Source organism: Ambystoma mexicanum, chromosome 2p (assembly GCF_040938575.1).
Source record: "Ambystoma mexicanum isolate Mex_15411 chromosome 2p, UKY_AmexF1_1, whole genome shotgun sequence".
NCBI lineage: Eukaryota > Metazoa > Chordata > Amphibia > Caudata > Ambystomatidae > Ambystoma > Ambystoma mexicanum.
Window position 1 is genome coordinate 1409683835 of NC_090923.1, and position 19270 is coordinate 1409703104.

At 45.6% G+C, this 19270-nt stretch overlaps 1 protein-coding gene across 8 annotated transcripts in view; it reads right to left on the reverse strand.

Moving 5' to 3' along the window:
* Nucleotides 1-1093: 1093 nt before the first annotated feature.
* The window catches only part of LOC138567561 (uncharacterized), a 2466350-nt gene continuing 2448173 nt past the window's right edge, over nucleotides 1094-19270 (reverse strand). For all 8 annotated transcript variants that reach the window (XM_069645900.1, XM_069645903.1, XM_069645902.1 and 5 more), the window contains 3 exons: nucleotides 7134-7277; nucleotides 4679-5540; nucleotides 1094-1749 (listed from right to left, as the gene is read on the reverse strand). In XM_069645900.1, the coding sequence (XP_069502001.1) occupies nucleotides 5494-5540; nucleotides 7134-7277 (191 nt within the window). In that variant the 3' untranslated portion in view covers nucleotides 1094-1749; nucleotides 4679-5493. The remainder of the gene's footprint in view (nucleotides 1750-4678; nucleotides 5541-7133; nucleotides 7278-19270) is intronic.

Sequence of the window (19270 nt, forward strand, 5' to 3'; positions counted from 1 at the left end):
TATTGGGACACTTTGGGTTGCTTTCATCCACCCTTTATGAGATTATTTTGGCCCATCCCACATTGAGAGACTGTGTTACTTTCATCTAATACTTAGAAGATTACTTTGGAACATCCTGTGCAGTATACCTCTAATACAACGTTGGTTAAACGTCATCTTTGGTCTGGCTAGTCTTTTGATTGCTGTTACTTATGACACCCACTGACTCGTATGTCAGTCTTATGTGTCAGGAGTACACTGAATGACGAGGTTGTTTCGACTATTGTAGAGCAGAGCTGCTTGAAAGTCGATTGGAGTCTGCCCAAACATAGCCCCATGTTTGGCACAATCTGCACAATTTGAAGCTTTGGTGGGAGAGGAACCAAGATATAAGCTATCTCGTCCTCTGCACAATAAGGAACATTTCTACAGCCACACCCAATCATAAGAAGGTCTGTACCATAACAAAAACAGGGATTTACACTTGCGACTAGGTGGATGCCCAGTTCCAAAGGTAGGGCAATAGCTTCCACCTGACTCAAGGTGCATGCCTACAATAAACCGCTTTCAATCCCACTGTTAAACTAACCTTTTGGTAATGCTTTTTCTTATTGGGTTTTTATCCCTTTTGCAATCTCAAACTTATGAGAAAGTATGCTATTGCAATACTCCACGCCTAAGTGTGAGGTATTTGTATTTAAAGAATATGGGGCGGATTCATGGAATTATTTGCGCCAAAAAACAGGGATTTGTGCGCCATTCTGCCCGCAAATCCCTGTTTAACAAATGGGGATTTGCGGGCAGAATGGCGCACAAATCTCCATTTTCCGGCGCAAATAATTCCATGAATCAGCCCCTAAATGTAGAGTGATCATGCTGTCATTCTTTCTAAAAAGAAAAGTGTGTGCTTAAAGCTTGCAACAACGGCTTTCATATTGAAACCATCCCTTGTTTTGAAGATCAGTCATGTGGTTTCATAGTTGGTGCGAAAGTCGGTTTCCGCATTCGCCACTGCAGAACCCGCTCGAGCAAACAGAAATTATAGCAAGCAAAAATAATGCAGAATTAGCAAAAAAATATAAATCGCTTTGTAAAAAGAGTACATTCACACCTGTTTCAAATCCCAGAGGATTCAAGTACATTTTAATCTTGTTCATATCTGAGGTCATCAAGGAACAATATATATTTCTCTTTTAAACAAAAATATATGTGTATAATCTATAACACTACTGAAAAATATGACAAAATGGGCCTCTGTTTTCACACACACACATTATAAATAATATATAACAAAGCTATACATAATAATTACAATCAGATCAGGGTCAGTACAATTGGTTGCTGAACGACTTGTACTTAGACACCTGATTATTATTTAGAGCCCTGTTTTCCGTATTTTTGTAAATAACCATTATTGAAGAATATTCCAGATCCAACCACCAAATGGTAGGAATGTGCAAATAATGTTATCTATAACAGATTCCAGGTTGAAAAAATAGTGTTACATGTAGGGAGCATATTCATTCTGTAGACTCCCAATTTTGTGGTTTGTTTTTTGGAATGACGAAAAGGCTATGACAGGTCTGTGCTGCATAAAGTGACAGGACTCAGATGGCATGGATTGAATGTCCTCTGTGAGAGCAGGGTACATCCTCAGCATTAGGCCAGGACCCGTCGGCTTGAGGTGAAGAAGGTAGTAGTGTTGTTGAGTTGGTCTACGCATCCAGGGACGGGGGGAGTTGGCACTGAAGAAACGGGGGTCCCTGGTACCTGCAAGAAAAGAGTTAGCAAGGCATTAACACAACTTAGATCTACAAATTACAAGCATTTGAATGCACTAGGGTGTGTAGGATATTGCAGAGAAACTAGGACGTGGAACATTCCCGGCTGGTCACCTGGAACTGCACAACACCTCAGGTTTGTCTGGGAATGCACGTTTTTAAGGGCTGGTTGGGAGTAGAGGATTCCCTGTGTCTGCATGATTCCTTGGCGGTGCCCAAGCCTACAAGAATCCTGAGGCATGGCTGGGAAAGCAGTAATACTTAAGGGCATACCCCGATTTTATTGAATGGGGAGGCAGAGTCTTCAAAATTACTTAGGAACCTAGAAGTGCAGTATTTTTCAGAGAGAAAGTGGAGTATAGAATTCCTCCGTGACATTTGGTAGGGCTGGTTCACTGGTAGTTCCTGGCAGTGCAGGGTTCCTCAGAGGTGTCTGGGAGTGCAGATATCATGATGTGTCTAGTAAAAGTTCAGGATTCATTGTGGACAGCTGGGACAGCAGGTATCTTGGAGGCAGGTGTGACAGCATAAATGTTCAGGGGCATGAGAGCACAGGATTTTTCTTGGCAATGTCCAGCTGGGCGGGGTGCCTTAGAAATCGAGATTGCAGGATTGCCTGGGAACACAGGGTTCCTCAAAGATTCTGCATGTGCAAGATCTCTTAGTGTCAACTTGGATTGCGGAATTTCATGTGGGGCGCTTGGGAGTTCAGGATTACTTACGTCGCCTATATAAAAAGGTGTTTTTAGGTAGCCATGATGAGTGCAGGATTAATTAGGATGCCTTGCAGTAGGGGGGTTACTTCAGGGGAAACAAGATAAGCAGTATCTCCCGTGTGGTCTTTATAATGCTGAAAAAATAGCTTTAGAATTAAATAACGAAAATAAAATGTTGCTTACAATAATAACGAATGCTCTTTTGCAAGCAGATTCACTGCCAACTTCTAAACTCCAATTTATGTTGTTTTGTTATCGCCTTGAACTCAACATATTGTTTCTCTGTCATAGTGTGCTAATTAGTTGACTTTTCTAGCATAACAAGACAGAAAAAACAATGTGGAACTCATTGTTTAAAAAAATAAAGAGTAATTTGGCATCAGAGAGCTGTTACATTTGCACAGCAACGTAAACGCCTCCCCGCCACCTAATGTTCATCATTTGCACTGCAGGGTGCAAATGTAAAGTGTAAAAAGGCAGCGTACAAGCATGTACGTCGCCTTTTGCCCTGCACATTTGCAGTAAACGCTGCCGGGCATGCTAGCAAGCCAGGTAGCATTTACTTTTCATTGTGATGGGCGCTTGCTATGCTAGCATGACAAGCAGCGCTCACAATTATAATTAAACCCTTCCTAAAACGCTTGCATGTCTGAAAGGGTTTAATTTCAATTGTGAACACTGCTTGCAATGCGCAACATCCATGCTGGCACAGATGCAGGAGCATTTGTATGGCGTAGAGGAAGGGATCTGCGGAAACGCAAGTTGCGTTCCGCCCCTGCTCTCCACCATAGAGATGATTGAAAATGAGCCATGGCGTGAATGTCAGGCATTGAAGCCTTATTTAAAGCTTTTACGCCTTTCCTTCACAATACGGCTCTACTGAACATATGCGCCTGTGTTATGTCCTTTTGTACACACAATATATGTGTTTAATGTTTTTCATTAAGAATATATATGTTTAATGTTATTCGATATTTACAGGGGACAACCCCTAATCTACCCTTACTGCCCCTTCCCTTTTCCCAACCCTCTCCGCCCAATGCCTCTACTTTATAAGAGTAACTTATTTCCATAACGACCCTGCAACAGGACATTTCTCACAATCGAAATAAAAAATCTTTATACTTTGATCTTTATTTTTCAATTCAATGTTATAACAACCATAATATGACTGGATACACTCTTGCTCGTGGCTGGGAGCACGGAAAACCCAAGTGGCGGCTATACACATGATAGCCTAGAGAGTTATCAGAATGCAGAATTCCAAGCAAACCATAGGGGTGAAAACCCTCTCTAGGATACCATGGGTTTCAGATATTCAGGGCAAATGGTATTGTAGGATTACTCCAGGGCACCTGGGAGTGAGTTCTTTTTTGAGACACCCTGGAGCAAAAGATTTCCAAGGATGTCTGGCACAGTAGGATTTCCAATGATCTCTTGGGGAAACACAGGAATCAAGGACTTCTTGGGATGCCTTGGGAGTTCATAATTTCTCTGGAACCAGCTTTAATTAGGTGTACCCAGCAGTAAAGGATTCCCGATTAGGTGCCCGAAAGTACAAACTACCTTTGGGCATCATTGAATGTAGGATTCATACTAGGGTCCTATAGTGGGGGAGCCCGCTGATATGCTGCAATTCCTTTCAGGTACTTGTGAGAGCATGAATGCTTAGGGAAATCCTGCATCTTCAGAATTCAACGGGTACAATGGGATACACACATTTCCCGTTTATAGCAGGGAGTTGCACTATAATTTAAGGTCACCTGGGCATGCAGGATTTCCTTTGGAGAACTGCAATTGAGTGTTATTTGATGGTTTTGTAAGTGTAAAATATTTCAGGGCCTAAAATAGTAGGATTGCAAAGGAATACTTTAGATTTGAGGATTCCACAAGCCACCTAAGAATTTATGAAATCACAAAAAGTCCTCAGGTTTAAGGATCTCTTGCTGATGACAAAGTGAATCATTCTATTGGGGACACCTACATGTGCAAGCTTTATGTAAACATCTAGAACTACAAGACTCCTGAGGCAAGTGAGATAATAGCATTCTGTTAAGGAGCCTGTGCAGAATTCCCCTTTGATTGTAGTGTAGCTCGGGGGCACATGGACATGCAGAGTCTCCTTGGAACACCCCGAGTGAAATGAATCAGCTTGCCCATTCAATGTTATTCGCTAACAAGAGAAGTTTGAGAAGTGCTTACCTTTGAGATAGACCAAGGATCTAACACTCAGATGGCCTTTATTTAGGAATGGAGCATGAACCACGCATAGTCATTTGGTGGGCCCCCCTTTTCTCTCGCAGCACTTCCACGTTGCTTCAAATCAGTTCCACTGATTTCTGTTGGTTTCTACCAGTTCAGTTCAGCAACATATTCTTTTTGACCAGTTTCCCATCTTGGATGGGCTTCGAGTTGGAGGAACTCCTACAATGGTTTTGCCAGCTGGAGTGCCTAGCACCTGTTGGACCCCTCAGAATGGGGTCTTATCGTTTGCACTTTGGGGAAGTCCTCAATGTCTTGTGAGTTCACGCTGAACGTGGTCAAAATCTTCTGGCCTTCTATTGGCGAAGACTTACACTATTCACTGTTTTTGCTGGTGGATACATCTCCTCATGTTCCTAGTGGGTGTGGTCAACCGCTCCACAACCTTCCACAGTAAACTACACAACTTCTCATGGCGCCCTTTGAGATTACAGACTACCAAAAACCTTGATTTCTTTGAACTTTCAGCACGCTACATCTTTCAAAGTTGGCACTGAGTTGAGTGGGAATTTCCCAATGGGAGTATTATACATGACGACACAACATCCTCAGCACAATTCATTCGGTGAGGTCACCACCATCTCCTCAGAAAGCCCAGATGCCCATTTATGAAGAGTTCTCAAGCTCTGTATTCTGACGTCGTAGACTGCAGGCCGTATGCTGCAGCGTCAAATGGTCATGCATGCTTGCTCATGTTGGTTCTCCCTTGCACACGGGTTGCTGGCAAACAAAGGCCCGTCTTTGCCAGTTTGAAATCAGATGTTGCGTTTTTCAGTGATGGCACTGTCCTGTTCCAGTGATTCTGTAAACAATGATTGCACAAAACATCAGGAAGCATGGTGAAACAAATCGCTATTGGAAAATCAGTGAAATTAAAGAATAAAGCCCAACTGACACAAAGAAATTATGCAAATAATAGGAGGCACTACAAAAATAGCTGCCAGACTGCGCTTTTGATTAAGGCATGTACTATTCATGAGTAGACCTGGATTGGACCATGCTAATGTCTAGTCTGCGTTTTCAGCTATTCCTACCTCAACATCTCATAAAAGATCTCTGAAGAATGTAGAATGTCATCACTGGATCAAGAACATTGATGTTACACTTTCCTCTGCATTGTCTTATCAAGCAATACAATTATTTCAAGACACCTCCACCAGAATAGACCTTGGAATAGCTCCCAACAGATATTTAGATCGCTTAAATGAGCACTTATATAGCAATATAAAGCACCTCAAACAGCCCAAAATGACCTCACGTAGCTGCCAACACACCATCAAAGAGTCCCAAACATATTCTCAAATGTTTCATCCACTGTTCTCACCGTACTTTGCCCTGAGCAAGCCCTCACACAGCCCCCAATTCCTGCAGTGTTACAGTATCCTCACGTAACTCCCATCAGACCTTTACAAAACCTACAATGTGATTTGCCTCCCCATAAAAATCTATTCCAACTGCAGCAGGAAAGATTAGTTATACCGCTTTTGGGGATTAACTATGTACAGCATGACAAGCTTACACATGGCCTTGAAGTTCTTTATGTGAATCAAAAACTGACATTCTGAATATGATTCTGTCTCAAGTGGGATTCCTATACATCGTTCCTACCAATGCCTGTAGGTCCAAATTTGATGGCTCCAAATAGCTATTCTGCCACAATACCTACTTCTTCCCTGTGGTCAAGGGGAAGTCCTGCAAACCATATCCTACATAAAGCATGATATTCAGGCCTACCAATGTTTTCAACTACACCATCTATATAGCCAAATTTTTATGGGCGTTCTTTGGTCAATGAGACAGGATTAGCTTTGCTAATTCTTGCCATTTAAGAACCTGGAAATGATAATAGTGTTTATAACCACTGTTCCGGAAAAGAACAACCAAAACAAGAACAGCTTGTAAAATCTTTACAATACTAGGCAGACTGTTTGTTTTGCACCAATAATAGCATCAATTGTATGTATCTAATTAAAGTGAAACTTTAACCACTGAATCTCCCTACCAGTGCAATTTCCCCACATGTGCTCGACCTATCCCCTTCACAATCTGTCTATGAACTATTTAAGGTCTTTAGAAGAAGATCCTTCTGTAAAAAGTAAGGGGTACAACTGAATGTGCCGCCAGTGACAAGTTGAAATTGCTTGAAGTATTAATCAGTCCCCTTGCATACGTTTGTATGTAAGCGTGGCAGGGGTGCAGACCACTGATTAAGGCACATGCAATTTAAAGCTGGAGACATTTCAGTTTTTGTCAAAGGTGTTGCCCCGCAGAAACCGCAAAGATGGCAATAAAAAAATGTAGAATTTGCACACAAATTGGTTAATAAAAGGGTGAGGGTTGAATCCTGTTTGAGGCCACTTTGTCTCAGTTTCTAGCAAGTGCTGTGTCCATTTACCATTGGATGGACTGCTCTTTGGCCACCAGTGCATGTTCCTGCCATATTTGGTGGTACAACTGCCAAGATTCCCCAATTCCATCACCGGCACTTCTTTCAAAAGCTTCTCTAGTCCGCTGAGGTGTCTGTTGATTGGGGAAATCCCTAAATGAGATACGTTTTAGAAAAAAAAAGAATTACAATTTTGTACATGTGCTGAACTCAAAGCTTTTAATGTAGAACACTGCAACACTTCAAATGATGAGATCTGTATTATGAAAGCTGTTTGGCTTGGCTGACTCAAAGCCATGCTCTACATTAACTATGGAAATCATACATTCCTGAAACATATTGTTATAGAGCTTAAATGACAGAGAGCTTGCAACAAAAACACTAAGTTAGACCTACACATTAATATTTGTTCCACAACAAACACAACAATAGTGTCCATTGTTACACATGCCACAAAAGGCTTCAAGGCAACTCAGGCACCAAAAGCAGCTCTCCGGTATGTAAAATAAGCATTGGCAAAGCCAACAGTTCCAGAATTCCCATGGGCAGACATGTTTCGCCTATACATATATGATAAATGTTACTTACCAGTAATAGTCTTTTGGGAGCTTCTATTAGTTTTTAATCACATGTCATACATGGTCCGACTGCTAGTGGTTCATCAGGGTACAAGAGAGCTTGTTTACTGTAAAGTAAAAGATAGGCGCGGATAGGGTGAATTCCTGTCATACTATCCTTATCTTACGTTGAAGGGTAATATTGTATGTCTTTCTGCCTGTGTGCAATTGTGAGGTAAGGTGTGTGCACCCTAATGTTGTGGTGCATAATGTAGGTTCTGTACTTCTAAATCATTGCAAATAACATACTGTACTCTAACTATGCAGATATATGTTTTTCAGAGGCTTGTGGATCTGCTTAGATCACATGCTATGCATAGGCTGACATCTAGTGGTAGCCGAGGAGTATTACGTTAATTGTATACGAAATTCGAAAAGGGACATCGACAGAGTGCCAGTAGTACTATCCCTAGTGTGATGTCTCCTGTGCCCATTGTGTCAAGGTCCCTCAGATATTTTTTTTCTGCCGTCATATTCGCACACAAGTTGCAGAGTTCCTTCTTCTGGCCAATGCCTTTACTTATACGAAGTTTAAACTTCGACTTTCTTTCTATCCTTTCGATAGCCGTACACCGCAAGATCTCCAGTGACTGCTTTCGAAGACGAGACAATTTGTCCTGTTGGAAATCGTATGTCCTTTTCCTGGACCGGCATAGCTAACAAAAAGCTGATCATCTTTTCTGAACTCCTTAATTCTGTTTAAGTAGAACTTCAATGCTCCAATTGGTTCTAGCCTAGGTATGCTCTCCTCCACTTTTGATGGATGAGGGGGAGAAAAAAACCCACCATTAAGTGGATTCTTTGAACTAGGTGCAATTCCGATGTTGAAGCAACCAGGAATGCAGCTTTAAATGACAAAAGTCTTAAATAACATGAATGTAGGGACTCAAAAAGAGCTGTCATCAGGACATTCAACACAGAGTTTAAATCCCATGGGAAACAAGAAATGGGGTAGGAGGAAACCGGTTCAAAAGCCATTTAAAAATGGAATAAGGTAAGTTACTTACCTGTAATTATTGTTCTCCAGCATGGGTCTGGCATGGAGTTCACATGCTCATGAATATTCCCCATCGTCAGGCTGGCAATCCACGGTAAAAGAAAAAAAGTGTCACTTTCACTTACAAACTGTATTTCTCCTTTAAACCAATCACTGTCCTCTGGGTCATACTCCCCCCATCCAGTGACAGTCCTCTCCCTAAGCCCCTCCTCTGGCAGCCATCTTCAGATTTGGTAAGCAGTTAAAGTGGCAGTATGACCAAGAAGAGCCGCAGAGGGTTAGGAGGGACGGAGGGTTTGCATGTGAATCCATGCCAGACCCATGCTGGAGAACAATAGTTACAGGTAAGTAACTTAAACCTTCTCCAGCATGGGGTCTGGCATGGATTCACATGCTCATGAATAACGAATACATAAGAGTAAAACATCACACAACCACGGGAGGGGGCAAGGTTCAACAGAAGCAATTACACTTACACCTGGAACCGACTCACCTCAAGCAAACAGGTTGCGTAGCATTTCCTGGCCGAATTTGGACTTCTCCCTGGATTCCTCGTCAATGCAGTCGAATTTCGTGAAGGTTTGAGTGGACATTTACATAGCAGCCCTGCAGATGTCGAGCAGGGGCACACAAGTCAGGAATGCCATAGACACAGCGATCGCTCTGGTGGAGTGAGCTCTCAGACGGCCTGGCAGCGGTCGGTTAGCCAAATGATGACAGTGCGTGATGCAGCAAGAAAGCCACCTTGAAATGGAAGCCTTGGACAAGGCCTTCCCATGGTTCCTAGGACCAAACTTCACGAACAACTATGAAGTCTTCCAAAAACTCTGTGCGTGTGACGTAGAATTTCAAGGCACGAGGAACGTCCAGCGAGTGCAAGGCCCTTTCCGCCAGCAACAAAGATTTAGGGAAAAAAACAGGTAACCCCAAAGGCTCATTGAGGGTGAACTCTGAGGGAATCTTTGGCATTAAGGAGGGGTGCGTACGTAGCACGACCCTCGATTCGTTGAAAGTCAGGTATGGTGGTTTGCAGGATAGGGCCTGGATCTCACCTACCCTTCTGGCAGAGGTGATGACCACAAGGAAAGCCGTTTTCCACAAGAGGAACTTGAATGGGACCTGATGCATAGACTTGAAGGGGGGGCCCCCCATGAGCCTCGTCAGAAATACATTGAGCTCCCACGCTGGGGCAGGAGACTTCACTGGCAGGAAAGATCGAAAAAGTCCTTTGAGGAACTCCGTGATGCGTCAATGAGATCAAAGTGAAGATTGTCCTGGAGACCTGGTGTAGCGGGAAATAGCTGCCAGATGTACCTTGATAGAGACGTGCGTCAGTTCGGCCTTGGCCAAGGATAGCAAGTAAGGAAGAACCTGGGGGCCATTACCCTCAGAGGGGTAATCTTCTGAGACTGGCACCAAGTAGCGAAATGCTTCCACTTGTGACCGTCACACTTCAAAGTCGACGGCGCCATGGCCTTGGTGAGGACCTCCCTGCAATCCGCAGGCCACTCATATTCTCCAAACTCTAGGGCTGCAGGAGCCAAGCCCTCAGGTTCAGCAATCCAGGGTCAAGAAGGATTGTGCCTCCTTCTCTGGGAGAAGGTCCGGAGACCAAATCTGCCTCGACCACGCCAGGGCGATGAATATCATCCTGCATGGACACTGTCTGAGTGTGTTGATGACTCGCAACAGGAGGGAACGCGTACAGGAACAGCCCTTTCCACGGGAAAGAGAACGTGTTCCCCAGGCTCCTCGGCTGGTGTACCCTGCTGACAAACATCTGGCACTTGGAGTTTGCCGCCGTCGCAAACAGATCTATCTGGGGCCTGCCCCACTTGACAAATAGGTGATCCACCTGATCCTGGCAAAGTGCCCACTCATGGCAGGAGCGCAGTTCCCTACTGAGGGAGTCGGCAAGGGTGTTCTTGACTCCCGCCAGGTGGAGAGGGACGAGGAACATCCCCTGTCCGACGGCCCAGCATCACAAGTCTGGCACTTCCTTGGAGAGAGCTGGGGATTGAGTGCCCCCCTGCTTCCAGATGTAAAACATGGTGGTGGTGTTGTCCGTGAAGATCCTCACCATCTTGCCTTTCAGAGACAGGAGGAACAACTTTAGGGCCCAGAACACTGCCCACTGCCCATTGCTCCAAGATGTTGATCCTTCTCCTCTGGCAGGCATCTGGCGTGCAGACTTCCGCTGTGCGCTCACCATCCCTCTAGGGAGGCGTCTGTGGTGACCGTCTCCTGGTATGGCAGGCTCTGAAATCCTGTGCCTTGGGTGATGTTGGAGCGAATGTCCCACCACACTATCACCCAACGGTACTTGTCGTTGAGAGTTATCTTGTCTGTGAAGTTTCCGACACCCGTATCCAGCTGATGTTCAGGAATTCCTGAAGGGGTCGCATTTGCAACCTGCAGAGCCGGACGAGGTAGATGCAGGACGACATCATGCCCATTAACGACTTGATGCCCCTCACTGTGGCCGTCTTTGTCAACGACAGCTGCTGCACCTTCTCCAGAATGGCTGCTATCCTCTCCTCCCAGAGTGACGCGAGGCGAGACACCGTATTGAGTCTGGTGCCTAGGAACAGGGCGTTCTTTGATTGCGTTAAGCAGGACTTTGGATAGTTGACAGAGAATCCCAGATCATCAGTAGCTGGATACTCGCCTCCGTGTGTCCTTCGGCCAGCTCCCGCGAGCGGGCGCGAATCAGCCAGTCATGCAGGTACGGGTATACATGTATAGGGCCACCACTGGTGCCAGGCATTTCGTGAACACTCTGGGGGCCAACTTCAAGTTGAAAGGTAGAGCCTTGAACTGGTAGCGATGTCCCTGCACCACAAACCGTATAAACTTTAGATGTTTCTTGTGAATGGGGAGTGGAAGTAGGCGTCCCCCAGGTCCAACGACGTGTCGCAACGTGACCATCCTGAATTTTTGGGACTTGAGGTATTTGTTCCGACGTCGTAGGTCTAGGATGGGCCTTCAGCCCCCTGTCTTCTTTCTGACCAGAAACGATCTGGAATAGACTCAGGAGCCCAGGAGTCGCTGGGGAACTATCTCCATCTCCCCTTTTCGCAGCATGGCCTGTACCTCTTCCAGGAGCTGAGGGATGTGCTGCTAATGAGGTGCAACCAGAGGGATCCACGGTTACCTGCGTTGAAACTCCAGGGTGTGTCCTTGAGCAAAAGCGTCCAACACCCATCGGTCGGTGGTGATATTTCTCAACTCGCTGACAGACCTCGTCAGCCGGCCCCCAACTGGGGTGCACGAGTGGGGGGCCCCCAATGTCCTGTCCAGTTCAGGCTTGCTTCGGCATCAGCGCTGGCGTCCTGCCTTGCGGGCGACAGCAATGCTTTCCTCTGCGATCGGTGGCCTGGGATCAGCCTTTGTAGGCTTCCCGAGTTGTGGATCTGTAAGGCTGACAGTACGATATGGAGGCCCTTTGAATACCTGCTCGACTTTCCCCTGGAGGAGCGAAAAGAAGAGCGGTTCTGCTGGAGGGTGCCCAGGGAACAGACCGCCTCTGTATCTGTTTTAATGGCTTGGAGGGACTCGTCGACAACTTTCCCAAATAGTTTCTCTCCGTTGAAGGACATGTCCAGCACCTTCGCTTCGACCTCCTAGCAGAAATTCATGGCCTTAACCCAGTCTTGGTGACTAAGGCAGACACCATTCTCAATTTGCCGGAACCCTGTGTCGGCAACGTCCAATGCCACTGTGATGGTGTGATCCGATGCTACCTGCCCTTCCTGGAAGAGAGCGACTGCCTCCATCTTCTTGTCATCGGGGAGGAACTCCAGAATAGGCCCCAGCTTGTAGACAACTCCCTGTCATAACTGGCGAGGATCGCTAGTGTGTTGGCCGCCTTGATAGTGGAAGCCGTGGTGCAAATCACCTTCTTTCCCATGGCATCCATCCTCTTCCCCTTGCTGTCTGGAGGGACTGAAGTTCACAAGGATGGGTGGCCGACCGTTTCCTTTCGGCCGCGATACCAGTGAATCCGGCGATGGCTGCAATCTCAGGCACTTGGGTGCGGAGTCCAGTACCCAATATTTCTTCTCCAGCCTATCCAGTTTGGCTGGAGCCGTGCAAGGGTTCTTCATGAGGGCCAGGCCCTCTTCCCAAGCGTTGTACAGAAGGGGCACCACCATGACCTTCTTCTGCTAGGCCTCGCGCCACTGGTACAAGAAGCCCTCCTTCTCGGTTTCCTCAGGCACTAGCTGGAATAGCTCGGAGGCTCTGGAGATCATGGAGTGCAAAGATCCCACCTCATCCAGTGGAGAAACCCTAGGTGGAACATCCAAATGTGGAGATTCGCCGTCTGCTCCAAACATATCCTCCTCCTCGTCTGTCGTATTTGTGGCCATATGCGTCCCCATACCCATGTCTGGGTCTGCTGGGGTAGAAGAGACCCGACGTACTGGCGGATGTTGAAATGGGGGCGTTGGATGACACTTCCTCTTCTTTGCCGGAGGCTGGTCGGGGATCTGGGCAACCCCTGGGGCATCCTCATCTGGATCTCTGCCACCAAGGTTTACAGGGTTGACAGGATATCCAAGGAAATGTCCCTCAGCTGAGAAGGCAGAATAAGAAAACTAGTCCCGCGCCATCATCATCCTCTTCAACGTCCTCGTGGATCGTGAGCAAGGAGTCCTGGTTTTCGTCCATGGATGAGACCTCCATGGTTTGGGCCACAGCCTGGGAGGGCAGTTTCAGGATCTGCTCGCCCCCCATTCTTTCCCCCCTGAGGGTTTTGAACCTGGGCCTGAGTCAGTTTCCCCCCTTCTGGTGTGCCAGCAGACAAGTCACTGTGGCAGTGTCGCCCCTTGGGGGTAGGGACAACTTCTGAGCTGCAGGGGCTACCTTCACAGGGTCAGCGCCCTTAGCTGTCGTGGCAGTAGTGCCGCTAACTCCGTCACCAACGAGGTCTTAGCATGTGCCGATTGGGCCTGTTTGGGCGGTTCAGCCTTCTCCTCCGTCGGAGGCTTCTCGGACTTCTCACAAAGTTTAGCCAGGGTAGATTACTTGCTTTTCGAGGAGGAGCTTGATTGCTGGCTGGCAATGGAGGCGGACGGTGAGGACTATCGCAACCCTATCCACCTTAGGAATCGCTTCCGCAGGGAACCCGGTGAACTCAGACTTGCAGTTTATGGCCTTATTTTGGGTCCCCATGGATGAGGCGCCTTCAAAGGACTTGGACGACCGCTTCGCAGACCGGCCTGTCCTGGGTGAGGCATGATCCTGCTTGAAGCACTGGTCAGAGGCCTTGACATTAAGCCATGCCACCAGTCTACTGTGCTTGTCCCTCGTCGTCTTCTTGGAGAACCCGAATATCTCACACTCCACCTCCTTGTGGTCCGGGTGCAGGCAGTAGAGGCATTGTAGGTGTTTGTCTTCTACAAACACATTCCGTAACCCAGAGGGCTTGAAGAGGGGCCTTCCCTCCTTCTCTGTCATGGTCGGAGGGCACAAAGTAGGCCTGATGGCCTTCTAGAATCTTCGCCGATCTTCGCCATGGAGGGCCACTGAAATTCACCAATAACGGATCCCTGATGTCAGCAGGTGGAGAAAAGAGCACACAGGCTCCTTTGGAACAAAAATAGAACCAGTAAAAAACATAGAAGTAGCTCAGAGAGCAAACTCGAGGACTCCCAACATGTGTGCGGTAAAAATCTGAAAATGGCTGCCAGGGGTGTGACTTAGGAAGAGGACTGTCATTGGATGGGGGTAGTATGACCTAGAAGACAGTGATTGGTTTAAACAAGGAATATAGTTTGTAAGTGTAAGTGAAACTGTTATTTCTTTTACCGAGTATTCCCAGCTTGACGACTGGGAATATTCATGAGCATGTGAATCCATGCCAGACCCCATTTTGGAAAACTAAGGGTATCGTAAAAATAGACACGTGTTCTAGCATGCATTTAAATATAGAGAGAGCTGCCATGTACCCTTTTACTGTGTTTCCATTAAGGCCTGACTGATGAGGGAGTACAAATATTACAGAACTATGGAGGTGGCACATAAGAGTTGGTCCACCTGTTTTACCCTGCACCACATTTCAAGTTTTTTCCCAATGATCAACATATATAGCCAGGTCTGTGGCTCAGTGGACTAATGCATCCACTACAGGGACCTGTGTTTGAACTCATGGTCACAGGTTTGAATCCCGGCAGGTCCACTCAGCCCTTTGTCCTTCTGAGGTTGATAAAATGAGTACCATTAAGTTGGGTAACAATAAACATCTCTTATTAGCGGCAAGATGCACCTTCAGGGGTGAACGTGCGCTTTACAAATACACCTGTTATGTTATGTTATATAGACTTCGTCAATGGCCATCTTGCTGAGAGCATTACTCCGAAAACCTCCTCTGAAAGATCCCAATCCTTGTACCTCAACGTCTTAACAACCAGGTATGAAGGTTGAGAGTCCTGGTGTCGGGGTTAAGTACCCTGCCGCCTGATTGGGCCTGTAGATCCTCCCTTCAGGTGATCTTCCAAGAAGGGCATAGCAGCTTGTTCAGCAGGACTGAATATCCGCACCAGGTGGGGCGATCAATATCATGGTTGACCTGCTCTGCTTTAATTTCCTCAGTACTATGGGAATTAGTGGAAAGGTGGGTACTTGTAGAAAAGCTTGAACTGCTAGGGTATTATCAGCGCCTCACCCCAAGAACTCCCCTGAGGAAACGCCTTGGGGTAAAAGGTTTTGCTTTTCTTGAGTTGGTTGCGAATAGAAGGATTTGGAGTCTCTCCAACATGGAATAAAGCCTCTCAACAATCTCTGTGTTCAGTTCCTACTCATGAGAAATTCCTGAGAGACGACTCAACATGTCTGCATGTGTGTTCAGACTTCTGGCAAGGTGCAAAGTCGGCAACAACATCTTGTGCTGGATCGCCTAAAAGCATAGAAGCATGGCCTCCCTGCACTGCTTAAGAGATCCCACACCTCCCATCTTGTTGATGTAATGCATTTAACAGTCTAACCTTTACAGGCCGGGTTCCAAAAACAAAAGAGCACCATTGACTAGAGCTTTCACCTGCATTTGCTGGTCCAGGAGTATACTGTATTGAGGAAGGTTAAACTCTATGCAGTATTTGTGGATCTTAAGACCGCTTTCGATACAGAATCCCAAGAAATCCTTTGCACATCCTAGAAAAAAGGAAAATGCCATCCCATCTGATGTTGGTTAGTGCAGGCCTTGCACTCAAACAACGAGGCGGTGGTGTACTATGGCTTAGGTGAGGTGACTGATTCCTTCAAGATATCTAAAGGTGTAAAGACAGGGCTGTGTGCTTGCCCCCCTTCAGTTCTGTGTATACATTGAAGATATTATTGACACTTATTAGAATGTATGGACTGTATCAAATCAGGAACTGATCAATATCCTACATTATTTTATGCAGACAATGCCGTCCTGTTGTCTACATCTCCCCAGGGGCTTACATCAACGTTGGTGGTGCTTGTGAGAAAATTTTAGGAACTAAAATTGAGACTGAATATTTCCAAAACGAAGGTATTGGCTTTTAGACCAAAGTTCATCAGGCGAAGTAACCAACACATTTTTGTTGCTGATCACAGACTGGAGCAAGTGACGTCTTACAACTTCTTAGGAATAAAATATCATGATACCGGGCTGTGGTCTGCCCAAATGGATAGGTCTCACATCAGTCTGGAAAAGTATATCGTTGGGGGAAGGGAGGGTGATTTTCTTACTACGGGCGCTCGAGGGGTGCAGTTTCCCCAGCTATTGAGTTGTATAAAAAGCAAGCAATCCCTACTGCACTGTTTGGTGAAGAATTGTGGGATTTTGGTCATTTTCAGATACTCACAAGGGTGGGATGGAAAATAGGTTTTTGAAAAACCTTTTTCTTCCCCAGAGTTCTCCAAACACACTTGTGCACCTTGAGACGGATGTTTGTTCAATTGAGAAGCTAGTCTCGACCCTATCCTGTCTGTCGCCTACTGGGGTAGTGTGAGCGGTCAGAAATGTGAGGCAGACAACTTTGTAAAGGTTTTTCATAAAATGACATTTTATTAACTTAAAAGGGTTTGATAAATGCCTCACTATCCCTACCCTGAAGAGGATTTCCCTGCCTATTAAAATAAACTAAAGGAAACGCCAACAAAAGGAATCTGTCCCTCACACCTATACATAAAACAAACATATGAAGGAAATCTATTGCAATTCACATATAACAAATATCACAGTTACGTCCAACATCAACTTAATAACTGTTTTTCCTTGTAACCTGGGTAATGTTCCCTTCCTCAGATTCAAAACAGGAATTTGTATCAACAGTTCAAAATTAGGAAGGTTCTGTTCTACAGCAAAGTTCTGGTGATAAGGTTCTTCTTGCTCCAAAAGTCTCTCACTTGTACTTTCCAACAGTTCAAAAAGAAATGACAACTCTTTGTCTCTCCACTTGTAGCAAAGCGTTCCACACACCTTCTTAGGAAACCAAAACACTTCCACTGTCCATTTTTAGTACCAGCCATGTTTTGTCAGGATGATTTCACAAGATAATGTAGTGCTCTTCAACACTTCTTCTTATTCATAGTCTTTAACCACATCACAGTACTTCAACAACTTCTGCCTGGTCCAATCACCTGCCAGGTCTACCACTACAAAGTCACTTGCCCTGGTATACTCGCCTGCCAGGACTAAAAGCTTCTACCACTACTACACGTACTTCTGTGGTAAAGTTCACGTGCAACAACTTAGCAAAGTCTTTTGATTTTCAACATCAGCAATGACTACTTCTGAAAGGACATGAGGCACATTAGTGCCGTTTATGCCACATGCAATGCATATTATGCTCCTCTCTTCTTGAATGCTCTCTACCGGGAGGGCAGCTCTCCTGCCACAACAAAGTATTTTGGCTTTCAACGATATCAGTATCAACAACTTCAGTATAGGCTACTTCTTCTGGGAAAACATGTAACACATTGCCACTTTTGGTTCCACCCTTATAATTGCCACATGCAATGCAGATTATTCTCCTCTCCTCCTGAATGCTTTCTGTCAGGAGGGAAGCTCTTATGTCACTCTCGTTTTCCCAGTCTTACATCAACCAACTGTTGAAAAAGGCTTTTTATCACACTTGCTCTTCTTTGGCTTGGACAATGTTTGTTTGGGTCTTCATCAAATATTGCCTCTTCCTTTCCTTGGCAATAGGGTTTACAATTGGCCTGCTTCTTAATTGTCCTCTCTTGGCTTTGGCAATAGTGATTCTTATTAATTTGCTTTAGCTTTGCCAGCTTTTGGTTTTGGTAATGCTGATTGTTGTTAATTTCTCTTAATATTGCCTTCTCTTGTCTTTGGCAATGGTTGTTTTTGTTACCTTCTTTTGAGATTGCCCTCATCAGGTTTTGGCAATTACTTCAACCTTGGTAATTACAATTATAACCTTATCTGTGCCCAAGGTTCTTATTCTGCCACTTTAGCTGCTTTGTATCAGATTGGTACACCTTAGTCCGCCACTTTAATCTCTTTACATTAGTTCAGTATTCAATATTCCCACTAGTGGCCAGCAGGTGATTACGGAGCGTTCCACAATCACACAATACTAGTAAACTCGACAGGTGCTGCGTATGCGTCCACTCGCTCCGCTGCCACTTCTGCTTCCTCTGCTTCTCGCTGCACAGTAAGCTGCATCCTGCGGCCTGCGCCGGTTAGGAGAGGAGCATTCGTCACTCCACGAGCACTCTAGTGCTCGCCTGTCACCGAAGTACAAGTTACCTTGGGGAAAGCTTCTTAGATTAACACTTCCCACTGTGCAACCTCTGCATACAGGGTCATTAGGGTGGAGTCCCTCATGAAACCGGCATCCACTTCACAAATAGCGGTGGCTCTGGCGTCTCCGCTTCCCTTCAGCTTCTGCTGCCACTGCAACGTGGAGTCTCGACAATTGCTCCCCCTTCTGCTTCTTCTAATTGATACTCACCAGATCCTCTCAGGCGTGGGTCATTAGAATCACTAGACTGCACCTTGTAGTTTATTGCTTCCAAATCTCTCTTCCTCGTCCCAGTACTTTGGGCATTGTAGGACTTGAAGTCACCAATATTCAAATTACCTTTTTTTGGCTGAACATTGTTTTCAAATAAACTTACTTCACTTTCATTATTGACTTCATTTCAAGAGGGACAGTTCAAAGGAGTCAATGATTGTTTTGGAAGCAAAGGAGAGTCAGCTTTATACGGAAACCTAAGATGGTAATGTTCTGAGGTCCACATTTAACATTCTCTTGTTGGCTACAAGAGTTCTTTCCATCATAGATGTGGACAATTTTATGATGGGGAGCTTTACGCCTAATTAATGATTGATTAGGACAGTTTTCATAACCCCGGGATGAATAGCTTTGGAAGAAATCTCACTTCGATAACAAGCAATTACATATTCTGGCATCACTTACATCTCTTCCTATGAGGAAGACAAATACTGCGCCTCACCCAACAGAGTCCTCCTATTTCCATGGGGCCCTTCTCCTGCCAGGTGATCCTTCCGGCTAATACCACCCATAGGGTTAGGA